General features: G+C 45.7%; 1 protein-coding gene across 3 annotated transcripts in view; it reads right to left on the bottom strand.

Annotated features, from left to right (window-relative positions):
- The window catches only part of TTF2 (transcription termination factor 2), a 41,592-nt gene that overhangs the window by 2,065 nt on the left and 22,853 nt on the right, over positions 1 to 16,674 (bottom strand). For 2 of the 3 annotated variants that reach the window (XM_045478800.1, XM_045478802.1), the window contains 12 exons: positions 15,691 to 15,841; positions 13,790 to 13,898; positions 11,266 to 11,450; positions 10,146 to 10,299; positions 9,792 to 9,883; positions 8,846 to 8,931; positions 8,092 to 8,228; positions 6,964 to 7,134; positions 4,631 to 4,689; positions 2,982 to 3,132; positions 2,210 to 2,292; positions 414 to 488 (listed from right to left, as the gene is read on the bottom strand). In XM_045478800.1, coding sequence (XP_045334756.1) covers positions 414 to 488; positions 2,210 to 2,292; positions 2,982 to 3,132; positions 4,631 to 4,689; positions 6,964 to 7,134; positions 8,092 to 8,228; positions 8,846 to 8,931; positions 9,792 to 9,883; positions 10,146 to 10,299; positions 11,266 to 11,450; positions 13,790 to 13,898; positions 15,691 to 15,841 — 1,453 coding nt within the window. Of the gene's footprint in view, positions 1 to 413; positions 489 to 2,209; positions 2,293 to 2,981; positions 3,133 to 4,630; positions 4,690 to 6,963; positions 7,135 to 8,091; positions 8,229 to 8,845; positions 8,932 to 9,791; positions 9,884 to 10,145; positions 10,300 to 11,265; positions 11,451 to 13,789; positions 13,899 to 15,690; positions 15,842 to 16,674 lie in introns of those variants that run through there. The other variant, XM_045478801.1, reaches the window with a different exon arrangement.

Genomic DNA, 16,674 nt, shown 5'->3' with positions numbered 1-16,674 from the left:
TGGCCCTGACACGCACACATATACCTGGTACAGCACACAAGAATTTTTTGGCGTTATTTTTGCAAACAAGATTTTTTGGGATATTATTCTTTTAAGAACTCTTACGTTCTTTTCCACATGTCTGAAAGTATGTCAAAATAAAAGTTAAAAGCAAGAACTAAATAAATAAAGCGTGGGGAGGAGGATGCTCTCCCTAGCCTAATATGCAATCTTGCAGGGACCAACCCCAAGGGTACCCCCATATTGCTTGTGTTCCCTTCCGGACTGTGGGTACCAGGGAGGCCGTGCCTCACGGGCATCCTTAGTCAGGCGCTCACCAAATACTTTACGTTCTATGAAAACACCCCCCAAGAAAGACTTTCACAAAAGTAAAGCTTGGGAAGGGACCCAGGTCCCGGGAGGCCTTGACTTACTTGTGCACGACAACGTCTTTCTGCTGCCCTACTCGGTAAATTCGGTCACAAGCCTGGTCTTCGAGTGATGGATTCCTGTTAGAAAAGAGGCAAAGCTCAGAGGTGCTGTCGCCCTGGGATGGATGGGCAAGTGCCCTGGGGAGAGCCAGCCTGCGGCTGCTTCCGGAGAGTTCTGGAGCTACAGACGGTGATCACATTTTCAAAGGTTTGAGAAAAGCCCATAGAAAAGAACAAAGGACAGAGACTTATGTAGCCCGCAAAGCCTAAAACAGTTACCATCGGGCCTAAAATATCTGCAGAGCAAGTTTGCAAATCCCTTGTCCTATGCTACGCCGGCCTCAGAAAGATTAGCTTCGAATATCTTCTCGCCCTCGAATGAGCAGCTCGGGTCAGTGTGCCGACAGAAACCCCACACCACCATCAGCTGACAACAGTTAAGTAACACAGGGGACGCCAATGCTCAATTTCGGTCACTAACTAGCTGGAGGACCTCAGTGAGTCACTGAACCTCAACTTCAGATTGCTACCCAGAAACGTGAGGGCTGCCTAATGATCTTTAACACCGTTTTTAACTTTCATATCCTAAGATTCAACTAAGGGAACTTAATTTCTTGTCTTCTTTATAGATTCTCACTATCAACTTCAAGCTAGTTTCTCATCTTTCCTCTTTGAAATCTTGGACAAGATTTCTCCATTTCAAAACACAGCCTTGTATGTATTTACGTATGTACTCAAGATTTTATTTTTAGCGGCCCCTGGGTGGCTCAGTCGGCTGGGGGGTCTGACTCTTGATTTTGGCTCAGGTCACGATCCCAGAATCATGGGATCAAGCCCTGCCTGGGGCTCCGTGCTCAGCATGGGGCCTGCTTAGGATTCTTTCTCTCTCTTCCTCAGCCCCTCTCCCTCACTTGCTCTCACTCACTCTCTAAAATAAAAAAATAAAAAAAAATTTTAATACATTTTATTTTTAAGTACTCTCCACACCCACTGTGGGGTTTGAACTCATGACCCTGAGATCAAGAGTCGCACACTCCACCGACTGAGCCAGCCAGGCGCCCCCAGAAATCAGCATTTAACTCCCACTCTGCTTTCCTCCCTCACATGTATCAGGGAGTCCCAAATAAGACCAAAACACATTCTCCCAGAAGATGGTAACAGGTTGGCCTGTTTGCGCCAATCTGGGTCGCCTGGAGAATCAGACAAAAGCCCTATTTGGCATAATTGGAAAACCCCAAACTGAGACTAATTATGACATTTTCCTCCTACCAACACACAAACTCATTTATCTTATGTCTAGGAAATTTGCTGTTATGCTCTCAATGTTGATGCTACGTGCAAAACCAATGGCCTTGTGTTAAGTGTATTCCTAACATAATTAGAAAATTCCTTTTCCTTTTGCAGTAAAGCTGCTCCTTCTTTTTCAGGGTTGAAATTTCCTTGGACGTCAACAAATGTGTGTGAAATATGGTATTCTGAGGAGGTAAAACTGAGTGAGATAGCTCTCAGCCCTGAGAAAAAGCCCTCTTCCCAGTTTCCATGGAAACAGATGTCAGATTAACAATAAAGCCAATGCTATTTTAAGTAGTCATTTGAAGCCTTGCTTGCTCAGGAATTCAGGCCCATCAGCAGTCCTACACCCTGTTTAGCCCTGTACCTGTACACACCCATGCAGCGGAGGCATCTCCAGAATGCAAAAAGAGCATTCTCAACATAGGAAGTCAGGCCCCAACGCCCCTGTAGCCCCTAGATCCTCGTGCTACGCTGCTGACGATGCAAGGAGAATCCAGAATCATTACCAGTGCATATCCAGCAGAAAAAGATGGTTTCCTCCAATCAGGTTTAGGCCAACACCTCCAGCCGAGAGAGAGATTAGCATAACCTTCAAAAGAAAGCACAGCATTCCCTTTATATGGATTTGGTCTCCTACTACAGCTCTCCCTCTGTCTCACGTTCAAGCCCAAGATCAACCCCTATCAAATTTTCTTCTGCTGGCCCAAAACTCTGAGATGTTATCTCTCATGCCTCACCTTTAAGAAAACTCACTTCGTATTTTTTTTGTGGGTCAACCTCAAAACACAAGGCATGCATGCCTGCCAAAATACACAAATACTACAGTTGAGAGCACTGGGGCGGCTGGCGCAGCGGACTTTCCATTAACCAGATTCTGTCCATTCCCTGGGTCTCTGCACCCCGACGCCTGCCGCTGTGAATGCTCCTGCCCATCAGTCCACCAAAGTTTTCCGTGTTCTTGCTGTTACTTCGTTTCTCCCCACACTCCCTCTCGTCAAACCCCCACCTAACCTTCGAGGCCTGCCTCCTCCACAAAGATTCACTCGGTCCAACCAGTTCTGCTCTTCCTCTGCTTCTACAGCCCTCATATTTTATTCTCTTTAAAGGATTTGCACACTTTGATACATACGCCAATAAATGCCTCCTAAATTAACAGCATGTGGAGGGAGCAAGGCAATGAATGTTTTGATAGCTGAGCTGCTACACCGGAATGCTCTCTGTATATAACTGAGAATAATTTGCTCTCGACTACAGAGCTCTGATGTGACCAGCTCGTACCTGAGGGCCCCTGGAGCTGTTAAATGCCTCCACCAGGTCCATCCTCTGTTTGGGGCTGACAGAGCCATCGATGGTGGCATAAGTCAGGCCATGCCTCTTCAGGTGCAAGGCTACCACGTGCAGCATGCTGGTCCACTGGGAGACGATGACGCTGGAAGCAAGCAGAGAACAAAACATCAGCCCCAGGCAGAGAGGAAACAAATTCATCTGCAGGGCCTTCACGTCCCTGTTACTCGTAAGAGTCAGTCATCAAATGTGGACGAGGAAAGGCCTTTTGCTCCCTGGGGGGCAAAGGCACACGCTCAGGTCACATTTTAAGGTTATAATGCTGCTGGCTGTTTCCAGATCCAGGGTGCAATGTATCTCAAGCTAAAGGAGGTCAGAATAAAGTGGTGGCTAAGGACTGCAGCCTCCTAGCATTTGGGGGCCTAGTGCTCACCCAGAGATCTGTGGTCCTGCAGGAAAGGGATACAGGCCACCCTCCCTTTGCCAGCCACAACAAGATGCTGGGACATCTCTAGTCCCACCCCCAGCCTCCGTGCTATATGTCTGTATCTATAACTACATCTATCTATAAATCTCTATCTCTATCTCTTTTTTAGAGGAAGAGAATTGTAAGCAGGTTCCACATGCAGCAAAAGACCGACGTGGAGCTCGATCTCACAACCCTGAGATCATGACCTCAGCTATCCAGGCACCCCATAGTTTTAAGTTTTTAAATCAAATTAGTCCATATACACAAATGCAGGTTTGTAACACACAGGTAAGGACAATAAATAACAAATGGGTCCATGCACCCAACTCAGGAAAATTCCCAGCACCGTGGGGCTCCCTGATCCACGCCTCACCCCTGCCTTTCACATCTGTTACTCCCTTATTTTTCTTGAGATGTTTTCTTACCTTTTGAAAAGCATTTTAAAAAATATTTGTTTTTAAGAGAGAGCGTGAGCGAGCAAGCACAAGTTGGGGGGGGGGGGGGGGGGCGGGGCACGAGAGGGAGGGAGACACAGAATCTGAGGCAGGCTCCAGGCTGACAGCACAGAGCCTGACACGGGGCTTGAACCCATAAACCACAAGATCATGACCTGAACCGAAGTTGGGACACTCAACCAACCGACTGAGCCACCCAGGGCCCCAGCTTTTCTACCTCTTTAAAAAAAATGTTTATTTATGTACTTTGAGAGAGAGAGAGAAAGTGAGAGAGAGCACGCATGCGTGTGAGCAGGGAAAGGGGAGAAAGAGAAAGAGAGAGAGAGAGAGGGAGAGGATCCCAAGCAGGCTCCACACTGTCAGCGCAGAGCCCGATGTAGGGCTTGATCCCATGAACCATGAGATCATGACCTGAGTCAAAATCCAGAGTCAGATGCTTAACTGCCAGGGCCACCCAGACGCCCCCTATGGTTTTCTACTTTTAAACACTTCTCCAAGTGCTTAACTTACTCTGATCCTCTAGGGATTTCCTTCTGAATCAACGCCACAAATATGTAAACTAGAAATCATAGAGAATTTGTGCTCTAACTTCAGTGCTTTCTCCTGAGGATGATTTAAGGTCCTTGATTTATAAAAAGCTAACACTTAGAACTATCAGCAATGTCAAAGTTTCCTGATGAATTACAAACAATACTTGGATAACAAAAGAACACATTTACCTCTTTTGGGACCCTCCATTTCCTCGGATTGCCTCCAATTCCACCAACAGAGATGAAATCTGGGAAACGTTATTTAACACATGTAAGTTGCAGTAAATTCGCTTTTTTCCATCATCCCTCCCCTGAACTACTGAACTGGCCTCTCTGCCTCTGGTCATACCCCACTCTAGGCCATTCTCCTCTCTGCAGCTAGGGGGCTCTTTCTAAAATGCTGGTTTGTCACTTTCCTCCCCTGAAGGTCTGCTCCACAGGTTGTTGAAGAAGAGGACCCGTCCAATCTGAGCAACACCTGTTAAGCTTCCGAAGAAGCTCTCTGGGTATTTCTCACCCCCCTCAGAGCACATGTGAGTCCACATGGGCGCAGCTGGTAAGAACACGAGCGCGACTTGGGAGAGCCGCTGGGTTCACTCTTCCTGACTGCTAATGCGAATGACCTTTTGAAAGCCTGGAGGGCTGGAGTGCATCCCCAGGATGGTGGAGGAGGAAGAAAACCGGACCAGGAATCAGGAGACGAAGACCGCTCTTACTGTGCCGTCACGCAGCTGTACCCCTTTGGGACTCCTGGTGAAGGGCTCAGACTCGTCATCAGTGAACAAGCAGCTGACACAGACGGACCCTGCGGTGCCCTCAGGGCTCTGTCCCATGCTGCTATTGTGAAAGAGGTCACCTCTAGACACCCCCACTCGCGAGGCTGCTTTCCTATCTGAACAAACACGCTGGGCAGGACCTGGGGCGCAGGACTGGACCATTGTGAATTCGTGGGGAGCAAAAAAAGCAGGCATATGAAACCCCTCGTGTCTTGGAGACTTGGGGCTGTGGAAAGTGCTTGGACTGCCACACAAACAAGCTGGCGAGAGGTCTCCCAAGAAAACTGTAGTGGGAGGGCTGGAGTCATGGTCCACGAGCTGGGGTCAAGTTCCAGCAACACTCTGCAGGAGTTTAGGTGTGTTCTACCCAAACTCCTTGCTCCACGTGAAGCCTGAAGTGGCTTGAACCACTCTTAATGGGTTTGCACGAAGAAGTCTTGTGAATATATATCACCCGAGTATTAGATGAGGAGCACAGGCTATGAGGACTCTGTGTTCTAAGCCAAGAGCTCACTCTGAAGGTGCGAGGACATGAAGTCCGTCCACATACGGTGTTCTTCTTATGTTTTCTCCCACTTGCTGGTGGTCAAGACCTCAGTAAATACTTTCAAAATTTAATTAAAATTAGTTCTTGGGGCGCCTGGGTGGCTCAGTCGGTTAAGTGTTTGACTTCGGCTCAGGTCATGATCTCACGGTTTGTGAGTTCGAGTCGCACATCGGGCTCTGTGCTGATGGCTCGGAGCCTGGAGCCTGCTTCGGATTCTGTGTCTCTTCCTCTCTCTTTCTGCCCCTCCCCTGCTCATGCTCTTTCTCTGTCTCTCAATAATAAATAAATGTTAAAAAAAAATTGTCTTTTAATTTTTAAAATTAAAAATTTTTTTTTAATTTTTTTTAAATAGTTCTTAAGTAACACCATTCCCTTGGCAGTGACCTCATTTCTAGTCATATATATATATATATATATATATATATATATATATATATATATATATATTTTAAGTTTTATATATATATATATATGTATGTGTATATATACATACATACATACATATATACATATATGCATATATATAAAACTATTATTATTTTTAAAGCCTTGGAAAAGAGGCCGAGGCTGGGAATGGCAGCTTCGACAGCAGCCGCGAGGGAGACTCGCTCCAGTCTCAGGGTGCACAGCCTCATGGCGGATGCCCCAAGCCAGCCAGCAGAAAGGCAGGACTCAGGTTACAGCACACCTCAGCCTCCCTCTACCGGAATGCTTCAGCCTTAGGAAGCTTTCATGAAAACGGGAACAAAAACGATTAACCAAGATAGAAGGCTATTTAGGGAATAACACTCACAAGACGGATGCCTTTCAGCAAGCCCAAGCGACTGGCGCTCAGATGGATTACAGCAGTCTCCAGGGTCAACCCTTTGTGGTTGTCCCTTAAAGCTTTCCCGAAACAAACCGTTGGCTCACTTAGGCCCCGCCACTGGCGTAAACCTGAGAGGCAGCCTTCCCACGATCTGTGACTGAAAATCTGCCTTGCTGCTGCAGCTGGCCCAAGTCACCCTCTGAAAGCCTAGTTTTACTCGTGAAATAGGGTCAGAATTTAAGACTGGAGGCGGAGCCGCGCTAGCTAAAATCTAACAGTTCTACCCCTGAAATGCAAGAGCTGTACGTGTGTGGACCAACGTGCCCCTTGCACACACGAACCTGTGCAAGGAATCCCAGTTTCTCTACCAGAACAGAGGTGACCAAAGTACCTTGCTGCTTGCTCTTGTGTTCTCAAAGATCTCCGCCTTGAAACATTCCCCATTAAGGGAAATGATGGGAGAAGGCTCCGCGTCACAGAGTTCGGACAACGTCAAGGCACTGAGCTGCTCTTCCAGAGAAAGGACCAGGCCCTCGCTTTTCAGTTCTGCCGGGTCCAGGGCCTGAGGAGAATACAGGAGACGGGAACTGGTGGTGCATAGTCGAGGCAGTGAGACAGGTTATTTGCCAAGGCAGTGATGACCATCTAACATTTCACACAGCCAACTGTCTTCTAATTCATCATCAGTGTCTCCTCAGAGAAACCCTGCTCAGAATGCAGTCTGGCAAGTTTGTTCACCAGATTAAACGTAAATCAAATGATGGCACTTCTCAGAGAAATGCCAGATTCCACGACCATTCTCTTTTCCCCAGCGGAAGCAGTACAGTTAATTAAGCTGTTGTCATCAAAACACATTACTACAGCTCCTCAGAAAGAATAACACTCATCTTAATTATGGACGTGCCTCTATCAGATGTGAGGGCCACTTTTCCAATTATATAAATACTCGAGTTTTCACAACTAGCCTTAAAAGCCCCAATACCACCAGAAGGCAGAAAAGACTAGTAGCTAAATTGGCTTTATGGCATCCTCAAATACCAAAGTATTCATGGATGGTTTTCACAAAATGACATTTTCCATTCTAAAATAAAGTTCATTTACAAAAAGAACAGTAAAAGCTGTCTCACGGGGCGCCTGGGTGGCTCGGTCAGTTAAGCGCCCGACTCTTGATTTGGGCTCAGGTTGTGATCTCTGGGTTCGTGAGTTTGAGCCCCGCGCCATGCGCGGCACTGACAGTGCAGAGCCTGCTTGGGGTGTTCTCTCTCTCTGCCCCTCCCCTGTTTGTGCTGTCAAAATAAATAAACTTAAAAAAAAAAAACAAAACCTGTTCTCAATACTAGGGGAATTATCTCAAAATCGGTGAAAAGTAAAATAAGTAAGACTTCTCTTTTCTGCCCCACCAAAACCCAGAAGCACCCCAAAACGCCATTTCCCTTGATCCAGCGGCTGGACCCCGGCACAGAAGAAATGGACTTCTCTGGCAGCCACTCTGGAGATGCACGCAAAGGGCTTTTCTTACCGACGTCAGCAGAGAAAGGTGACAGCAACATTGGCGGAGTCTCAGCAGCTGTGTCAACAGTACGTGGGGGGTGCCAGACCGCTGTGAGTCTGCGGCCGCAGAGGCTCCAGGCCCGCCGGACCCGAACTCCCGAGCCACTTCCACAAAGGAAAACAAACCACAAGAAACAGTGCAGGATTTAAAGCACAAATATGGGGAGAAATCGCCAACTCACGGAGGCCACTGTGAACTTCTCTGATCTGAGATTCGGTAACACGGCTGTAACTGACTTCCCTACCAATTAAGCCAAATGAAACATGGGTTTTCTTTGCAGACCTACTTGCATTTTAATAAAGTGGATTTCAAAAGTAACTGAAAAGAAGTTTACATCACCAGGCCTGGTGCATGGAGATCAGCTTGGGTTGGCTTGGTTTGAGGTTCCTAGCTAAGATAGACTCTCTCAGATCAAGAATTCATAGTGGTGCCTGGGGGCTTAGTCGGTTAAGGGTCTGACTTCGGCTCAGGTCACGATCTTGTGGTTCGTGGGTTCGAGCCTCTCATCGGGCTCTGTGCTGACAGCTCGGAGCCTGGAGCCTGCTTTGGATTCTGTGTCTCTCTCTCTCTGCCCCTCCCTCGCTCCCACTGTCTCTCTCTCTCTCTCTCTCAAAAATAAATGAACATTAAAAAAAAAGGAAAAAAAAAGGATTCATAATGTCCCGTCTCTAAATCCACATTTTCATTTCTTGTATGTATTTATGAGGGTCCCACTGCTTACCTTTACTGAATGGATTATCAGGGCTTCTTCCAGACTGGTTGCCTCCACTTTCGTGCCCTGCTTTGAGGTAGGATTGCAGAGCTGACCTGCCTCAGATCAAAAGAGAAAATGGACATATAATGTTTGCTACGACCAAAGACATTTACAATGGTCACTGCTTAACTGTGCTTGCGGTAGGACCCTGCAAAATTATAAAGGGGAGTCTGTTAGAATAAAGCCAGGCTCATGGCAAGTACTGGCCAAAGGTAATGAAAACTATTTTAAAAGCCAAATCATTTTTTAAATGATTGATAAGGGTTAATAAACACATTAATATTATAGAACATTATGTTTAATGATAACTTACTACTAACTTACAACACATTAATGTAACACTAACATTAATTAGTATTAGTTTATGTTTATTAATAAATACTATAATACTACATGAGTTTACAAAGAAAAAAACATATTCACACTGGAAGTGAGAGGTACCCAGAGGGAGAGAGTAAATCTGGAATTTAGGGAAGGACAAGAGTTTTAGAGACAGCATAAAGAAGAGACGACAAGGATTACAGAGCAGTTTCTTTGTTTAAGTCCGATCGGATGCTGAGTAACAGGTCAAACGTCAAAGGGATGTTCTTTCCCAATACGGCCCCATAGGACCAGATAGAACTGATGTACAGTGACCACACTGTAGGGCTTCTATGCAAGGAAGAAGCCCTTGCATAGGCTTCTAGTGCCTATGAAGAACATAGTGTGTATATGAGACAGAGGGGAGTCGGGGAGTGGGTGGTGAGAGAAAAAGGGAGAAAAAACAAACAGGAGGAACACAGATATCCAAACTCATCGATAATAGCATAAATGCAGTTTGAGGAATCCTGTATTCCTCAAGCCTGGACTCACTCCCAAGCAGGGACAGGAATAACACAACAACAAATGTGAGATGCTTCCTCACTGCACACACCTGGATCTTGCCAAAAGGACACTGTAAACATTCTCTTCCTCTTCAGAGAGCTTTAATCGGTGCACCTGAAATTTCCGCTGGGGCAGCATCACCTGGAGGAGGAGAAAGCAGCAGGTGAAGTCAAATGACCTGAGCATTAGAGAGTAAATCCCCACAGTGGACACTGGAAACCTAGTCAAAGCCTGGCCAGCACTTCCCCCTGTCCTAAATCAGGACCGCTGCGGGGCCCCCTCACAGGAAGACGGGACACTGAGAGACCCCCAGCAGCAAAGCAGATGGCTGGTCAAGCCAAGGCAGGGATACGGATACCCCCCTTGCCTGGCCTCGCCCAGGGACGCGTGAAAGTAAGATTACCAAGGGCTTGCCGGTCGGGTCCAGCTGGTCTTTTGTTCTCCTCAGCAAAAGGCTCTTGGTTAAAATACTTAACCGTTCTCCTCCTTTCTTTGAACCATTGTCAACCTGGCTCTTCCACAGTCGGATATCATCAAATGGTGAGCAACGGAGAAATCTGTTTTTGTTGGGGAAGAAGACAGAGAGTAGGAAGGAAGTATTGAAGGATAGTTCAAGGAGGAGAAAAGGGTCCAAGGAAACACATTAAGATGAGAAACAAATCAGGGGCGCCTGAGTGGCTCAGTCGGTTAAGAGTCTGACTTCAGCTCAGGTCATGATCTCACGGTCCATGAGTTCGAGCCCTGCATCGGGCTCTGTGCTGACAGCTCAGAGCCTGGAGCCTGTTTCAGATTCTGTGTCTCCCTCTTCTCTGACCCTACCCCGTTCATGCTCTATCTCTCTCTGTCTCAAAAATAAAAAAATAGAACGTTAAAAAAGAAAAGATGAGAAACAAATCAGATTTTCTGTTACATCTGTCATTCAATCATTTTTAACAGTGAATTTCATAGCAAAGCTCTGCCAGACATATCAAAAGGATCCAAGTCAGTAATAAAACCACATTATAAAATGTGAATTTTCCCATTAACATTGTCCGTATTGCTACAGCAAAACACACAATCAGTAGATAGAATTTATTCCTAAAGCTTCAAAGGTTGACAGAGAAATTCCCTATCCTCTTGCAGGCGGACTTGAATTAAAGCAAGTACTTTAAAATCAGCATTCTTTTCTGTTTGCGTCGAATAAAATAGTAGGCCTGACCCTAGGACATATGCTTTAAAGTGGAAAAAGCCCAGAACATTCACCGGACTGAAGAAAGAGGGTTTTGTTTCCTTTCATTTTAATCCATCCTGTTATTTTTTCACACACAGGGGCTGGATGTCATCAAAGTCTTGTACCTGCCAATCAATCAACTGGTTATTTTCTCATGGATATTAATTCTTTTGTCCTTTAAAGGTTGTCAGGTTTGCCGTCTGCTATCCGAGATAATCTGGCACACTCTGGAACTTTATCATGAGACATGAAACAAGTATGAAGGGTTATTGATACGGTTCACACTGACATAATCCTGGAGAGTTTTACTCACTTCAGCAGTGAATACATGTCCAACAAGGTGTTCTGAATGGGGGTGCCGGTGACAGCCCAACGGGCGTGGGCCTCTAGCTTGCACACAGCTGTGGAAGTCTGCACTCGGGGGTTCCTAACACAGTGAGCTTCATCCAATATGATTCGGGCCCAGACTATTCGAAGCAAAGGTGTTTTTGTTATCTCCTGGAAGAAACCCAAGTGAAATCCATCAATTATATGGGAGAATGTACATGTCTTCCAGAAGTTAAGGGAAAATATGAAAAAGTATGGAGGATCCATTCTTACCTTCAAGTTTGAGGGCTTAAATCAGGTATACTGAAATAAGAATTGAGCTGAAGAAACCAAAAGTGGAAACTCTTAATGGGCAGAAATAAACAAGTCAACTTGAGAGCCCCCAACTTTCGGTTTAAGATGCTTAGTAGTAAAATGTTTTAACTTAAGTTCATTTTATCCTTTCTACCCACTTCTGAGCAATGGCCATGGGTCAGGACTACACTAGGTGTCAAGCCTGGAAATTCACTCACTCAATAACATATTGACCAGATTTATAAAAATTCACTAGAACTGTACTGATGGGTCTACTTTTACAAGTAAGATATGAAATCAGACTTAAAGGACAGTTCCTAGCCTCAAGGAGCTCACAATTTGGCAGGGAAGAAAATCAGGCATCCAGATTAGCATGATGTTTATATATTAAGTCCCACTGGGTAATTCAATACACGCCGGAAAAATCTACTCAGTCTGGCTCACTGCTACATCCCTAATACCTGAAACACCATCTAGCACATAGTAGATCCTTAACGTTCGCTGAATGTGCAGAGTGCTATGACGTAAGTAAGCACAAGGTCTAGGAGAGGCATTTAACCAGAGGATGAAAGAACTCTCAAAGCAGGTAAAAATAAATAAATAAATAAATAAATAAATAAATAACCAACCAACCAACCAACCAACCAACCAACCAACCAACCTAGAAAAGGAACAGAAGCAAAGCATTCCACTCGGAGGGAGAGCAGCATGACAGCGCAGGGCAGGTGTCTGCCCCTTGGTACAAGTGAGCATGAGGCGCAGGGAGTGGGAGATGAGGGACGTGCAAGTTCAAGTTCATACAAGGTCTACCGCGTCCTGCAACGGGACTACGGTTTGATCCTGAAAGCAATGAGGAGCCACTGGAGAACCTCAAACGTTAATTACCAGCAAGAAGTCAAGAGTTGTTCTGACTGGAGAAGCATTCTAGAGATTAGTCCGAATATGGCTAGGTTAGTTCTTGGAACAGCACAGTATTTTCAGGAGAAAAAAAGCCCCATGGTAACGATGCAATAAAGCCTCTGTGCTGTATAACTGGGACTATTTGGCCGTCCTAGCAAACATTCAGGGTTTTTTGTCTGGTTATCGTTTAGCTTCTGGCCCTTCTGTAGCCTTATTATTTGCAACCTCTTTTCCTGGGAGGTGGAGAGGCAGTTGTTAATGGCTTAATACAAAAATACTTGTACTAAAATACTGGTCTTCACATTGAATATAAAAAATACCCCAGGGTGCTTGGGTGGCTGTCGGTTAAGTGTCCGACTCTTTAAAACAAAAATTTTTTTTTACTGTTTATTTATTTTTGAGACAGAGAAAGAGCATGAGAGGGGGAGGGGCAGAGAAAGAGGGAGACAGAATCCAAAGCAGCTCCAGGCTCTGAGCTGCACAGAGCCTGATGTGGGGCTTGACCCTGAAACCACAAGATCATGACCTGAGCCGAAGTTGGACGCTTAACTGACCAAGCCACCCAGACACCCCAAGCGTCCAACTCTTGATCTCAGCTCGGATCTTGGTCTCAGGGTCATGAGTTCAAGCCCCACATTCAGCTCTGCGCTGGATGTGAAGCCTACTTAAAAAAATATATATATATATCAGGACACCTGGGTGGCTCAGCCGGTTGAGCGTCCGACTTTGGCTCAGGTCGTGGTCTCACAGTTGGTGAGTTTGAGCCCCACGTCAGGCTCTGTGCTGACGGCTTAGAGCCTGGAGCCTGCTTCACATTCTGTGTCTCCCCGTCTCTCGGCTCCTCCCCTGCTCATTCTCTGTCTCTCAATAATAAATAAATGTTAAAAAAAATTTTTTAAAAATGTGTGTGTGTGTGTATGTGTAAACACACACACACACACACACACACACACACACACACACACACACACACACACACACACACACACCCTAAGAGTATATACTCCGAAGACTCTAAAAATTGCAAGTGGGACTTCCCATATTCATGTGATGAGTACCATTACAACTATAATGTAGTTACCGTTATTAGTTCAAGAAAGCAACTAAATACTGTGCCAAACCTCAACCTTTACTACTGATGAGTTTGTCTAAAATAAAAGAGAAGGAACAGAGGGAAGGACTCTTTGTTTCCGCAGGTGGACTGTTTAAGCCATTCCTGCCCTCCCAGGAAGGTACCTTTCCTTACTCTGATGCTGCGGAAAGACTCCAGTTAAGTGAGGTGTGGCTCCAGTTTCCCTGGCGGCTCCCAGACTCACCTTCTCCGCGCTGGGGTTTGCACCCGGGATCACTCCCTCTTGTTTCTGTGTGGGAATCTCCTTGGTCAGAAGGTTATAGGTAGTGATCACGATGTCATATGTAGACAATCTGCACAGATATAACACAGAGTAAGCAGTAAACAATCCCTCCGTGACTGACAAAACAGGCGGGGATGACCCGTTTATAAAAAATGCGAGCGGCTGCAAGGACAGTCAGCAGAATTCGTTAACTCATGTCCGTAATCCACACACACATGGTTTGGGAGGGGTAAACTTTACTCACTAGGCTTCCTTAGCTCTGACATCCGATCATTTTTATAGCCTGCTCACTATTACTAAACAGCCTCCCTGTTCCCATCCCACGAGTCAGAAAGAAAAACCTCTGGCTGGCATCATATTAAGCTTGGTACAATCTGGCAATAACAGAAGAGGCGTAGGATTGAGAATTAACATTTAGTAATGATTTGACCTAGATTGATACTGACGTCTCAGGGAGGTAAGAAACTCTCAAAGCATTGTTCATCTATAGCTGATCTTTCGTCTTATGATTCTATAACGGCTTTCTGAAAACCCATTAACCCAGCCTTGACATTTGGGTACAAAAATACATGCTGTAAGCTTGGAGTTTACCTCTCCTGTACTCTACACGTAAAGATTCTTAACAAAAGGTACAAATCTTTTTTCCAACGAAACGTAATATTGTGCACCTAGGCGAATGTCCATAAATGCTTCTGATAAAAATGATATGCCTAATTCAGAGGGAGTGCAGTCTACACATTGCCTTAGTCTCACACAGAGAAGAATTAAGAATGATTCCAAACTGTCAACTAGCGCATTCGGAACACCAAACCAGATATGCTCAAAGTGCAAATCAAGTGAGGTGTAATTTATTTCTAATAAATATCTGGAACAAAGGCCACTGACAGCACTCTGCTGGAGAAGGCACGCAGGCCTGTCACTGCTGCCCTGATACTTTTCATCCGCTGAGGCGACCCTCACTCATGAGAGTAGGTGTATTGTAAGACTGAAGGCCCCCAATTGTGCAACTCACTGTTCTTTAGGAGATCAAATTTCTAGTATTAGAGGTTGGGGAGATTATTCGGAAGCAGAAACAACTCTGTTCGTGACTAGATAGCAAGTATTCAACCCAGACCATCACATCACAATTAGGAACAAAAAACAATTCCTTTAGAGGCTCCTGGCTGGCTCGGTCGGTGGAGCATGTGACTCTTGACCCTGGGGTTGTAAGTTCAAGCCCCACGTTGGATGTAGAGATTACTTAAAGTCTTACCAAAAAATAATTCCTTGAAAACCAAAAGCAAAGATTAGCACTAAAATGATCATATGGGGAAGGATTTTCATTCCTCCTTCCTGATCATCTCCCTTGAGGAATTTGGTTAGGTCTCACCCTTAACTCTTGAGTCTAAAACTTCTTAGACGGTTCATATGTGAAAAAGAGCGCCAGTCTGTATCACACAATCCTTAATAGTCTACCAGAATGCTCTGTAAGACTGGGCTGACTGGGCTGGCTGCATGTGCACGAACAGAAGAAGAACGTGAAGCTGGACTCAGATACTCAACAATCATGAGTGACTGTGGCAGATCCTGTTGTTCCAGAGGAAATGCTGCTGCTCCCTGGCTGACAACTCAGACACCTCAGGCTACCTCATATGGTAGCTCCTGTTGAGGACGGAGACAAGGATACAGCAAAAGAACACCATTCTCTTACAAGCTGCATCTCTTCTCACAGGTGAAGGATGCTGGGTTGACGACAGTGCCCTTGGTCTTCACAAATCATCAGCCCTGATTAAATCAAAGCCCAGGGAGAGCGGGGAAGGCCAACAGGCCCCTTCAGCCAAGATGCCGAGGGCTCACACCAACCGCCGTATTTCCACACTTACACTTTTGCACGTTGTTCCCGATTGGGCCCATGATAGAGACAGACTCTTAGCGTGTTGCTGCCCACACGTTTCATCACCTCGTTTTTCCAATGATGGATCAGGGAAGCAGGACAGATGATCAGCGTTCCATGGGAAGTGAACTCAGAGGAGTCTTGAGGGGGGAAAAAAATCAGCACCTCGTTACGCTCATTCAACCGTCTTTGACTCCTTGAAGGCATTTCCTCTTTTTCTTGACTTTCATTCTTTCAATCAATATTTTAAAAAAAAAAAATTTTTTTTTTAATGTTTTTTATTTTTGAGACAGAGAGAGACAGAGCATGAACAGGGAAGGGTCAGAGAGAGAGGGAGACACAGAATCTGAAACAGGCTCCGGGCTCCGAGCTGTCAGCACAGAGCCCGATGCGGGGCTCGAACCCACAGACCGCGAGATCACGACCTGGGCCGAAGTCGGACGCTCAACCGACAGAGCCACCCAGGCGCCCCTCAATCGATATTTTTAACAAACTGCTGCTCTTACTTCCACGCACAGGGTACCACAGAATGGGAAATAAAAGAGGTGATCTGTCAACTCAAAACACGTATATGTTTTCCCCTGTACAAAGGTCAGACAGAGAGAGGCTGAGGAGGGAGAGGAAAGTACAGTACGTGGCCTCAGTCTAGAAAAAACAATATGCTTCCACGGTGGCGAGGAGGCAGAGGTAGGATCATTTCCTATCTCGTCCCGAGTGGATTCGTCACAGGAGAGTATTATTTTCTCTGAAAAGTGTAATTTAATTACATCCACATTATAATGTAAGTACAAAACCCCTCAGAAAAGCCAAGCTTGCTTTGGAATGGGTTAGGGATGGAGTATTTGTACCATTGCCCGCACCCCCATCTCTTTGCATGAACCCAGGGGCACAGGACCCGGCTGCGACCGTGTTCATTAGAGGCCCTGAGAATGGACGGCAGATTTATAACAGTCCTACCAACTGACCCACCAAC

The sequence above is a fragment of the Leopardus geoffroyi genome, chromosome C1 (genome assembly GCF_018350155.1).
Source record: "Leopardus geoffroyi isolate Oge1 chromosome C1, O.geoffroyi_Oge1_pat1.0, whole genome shotgun sequence".
NCBI lineage: Eukaryota > Metazoa > Chordata > Mammalia > Carnivora > Felidae > Leopardus > Leopardus geoffroyi.
The sequence above is the reverse complement of the archived record's forward strand: the minus strand, read 5'-3'. Positions and strand labels throughout refer to the sequence as shown.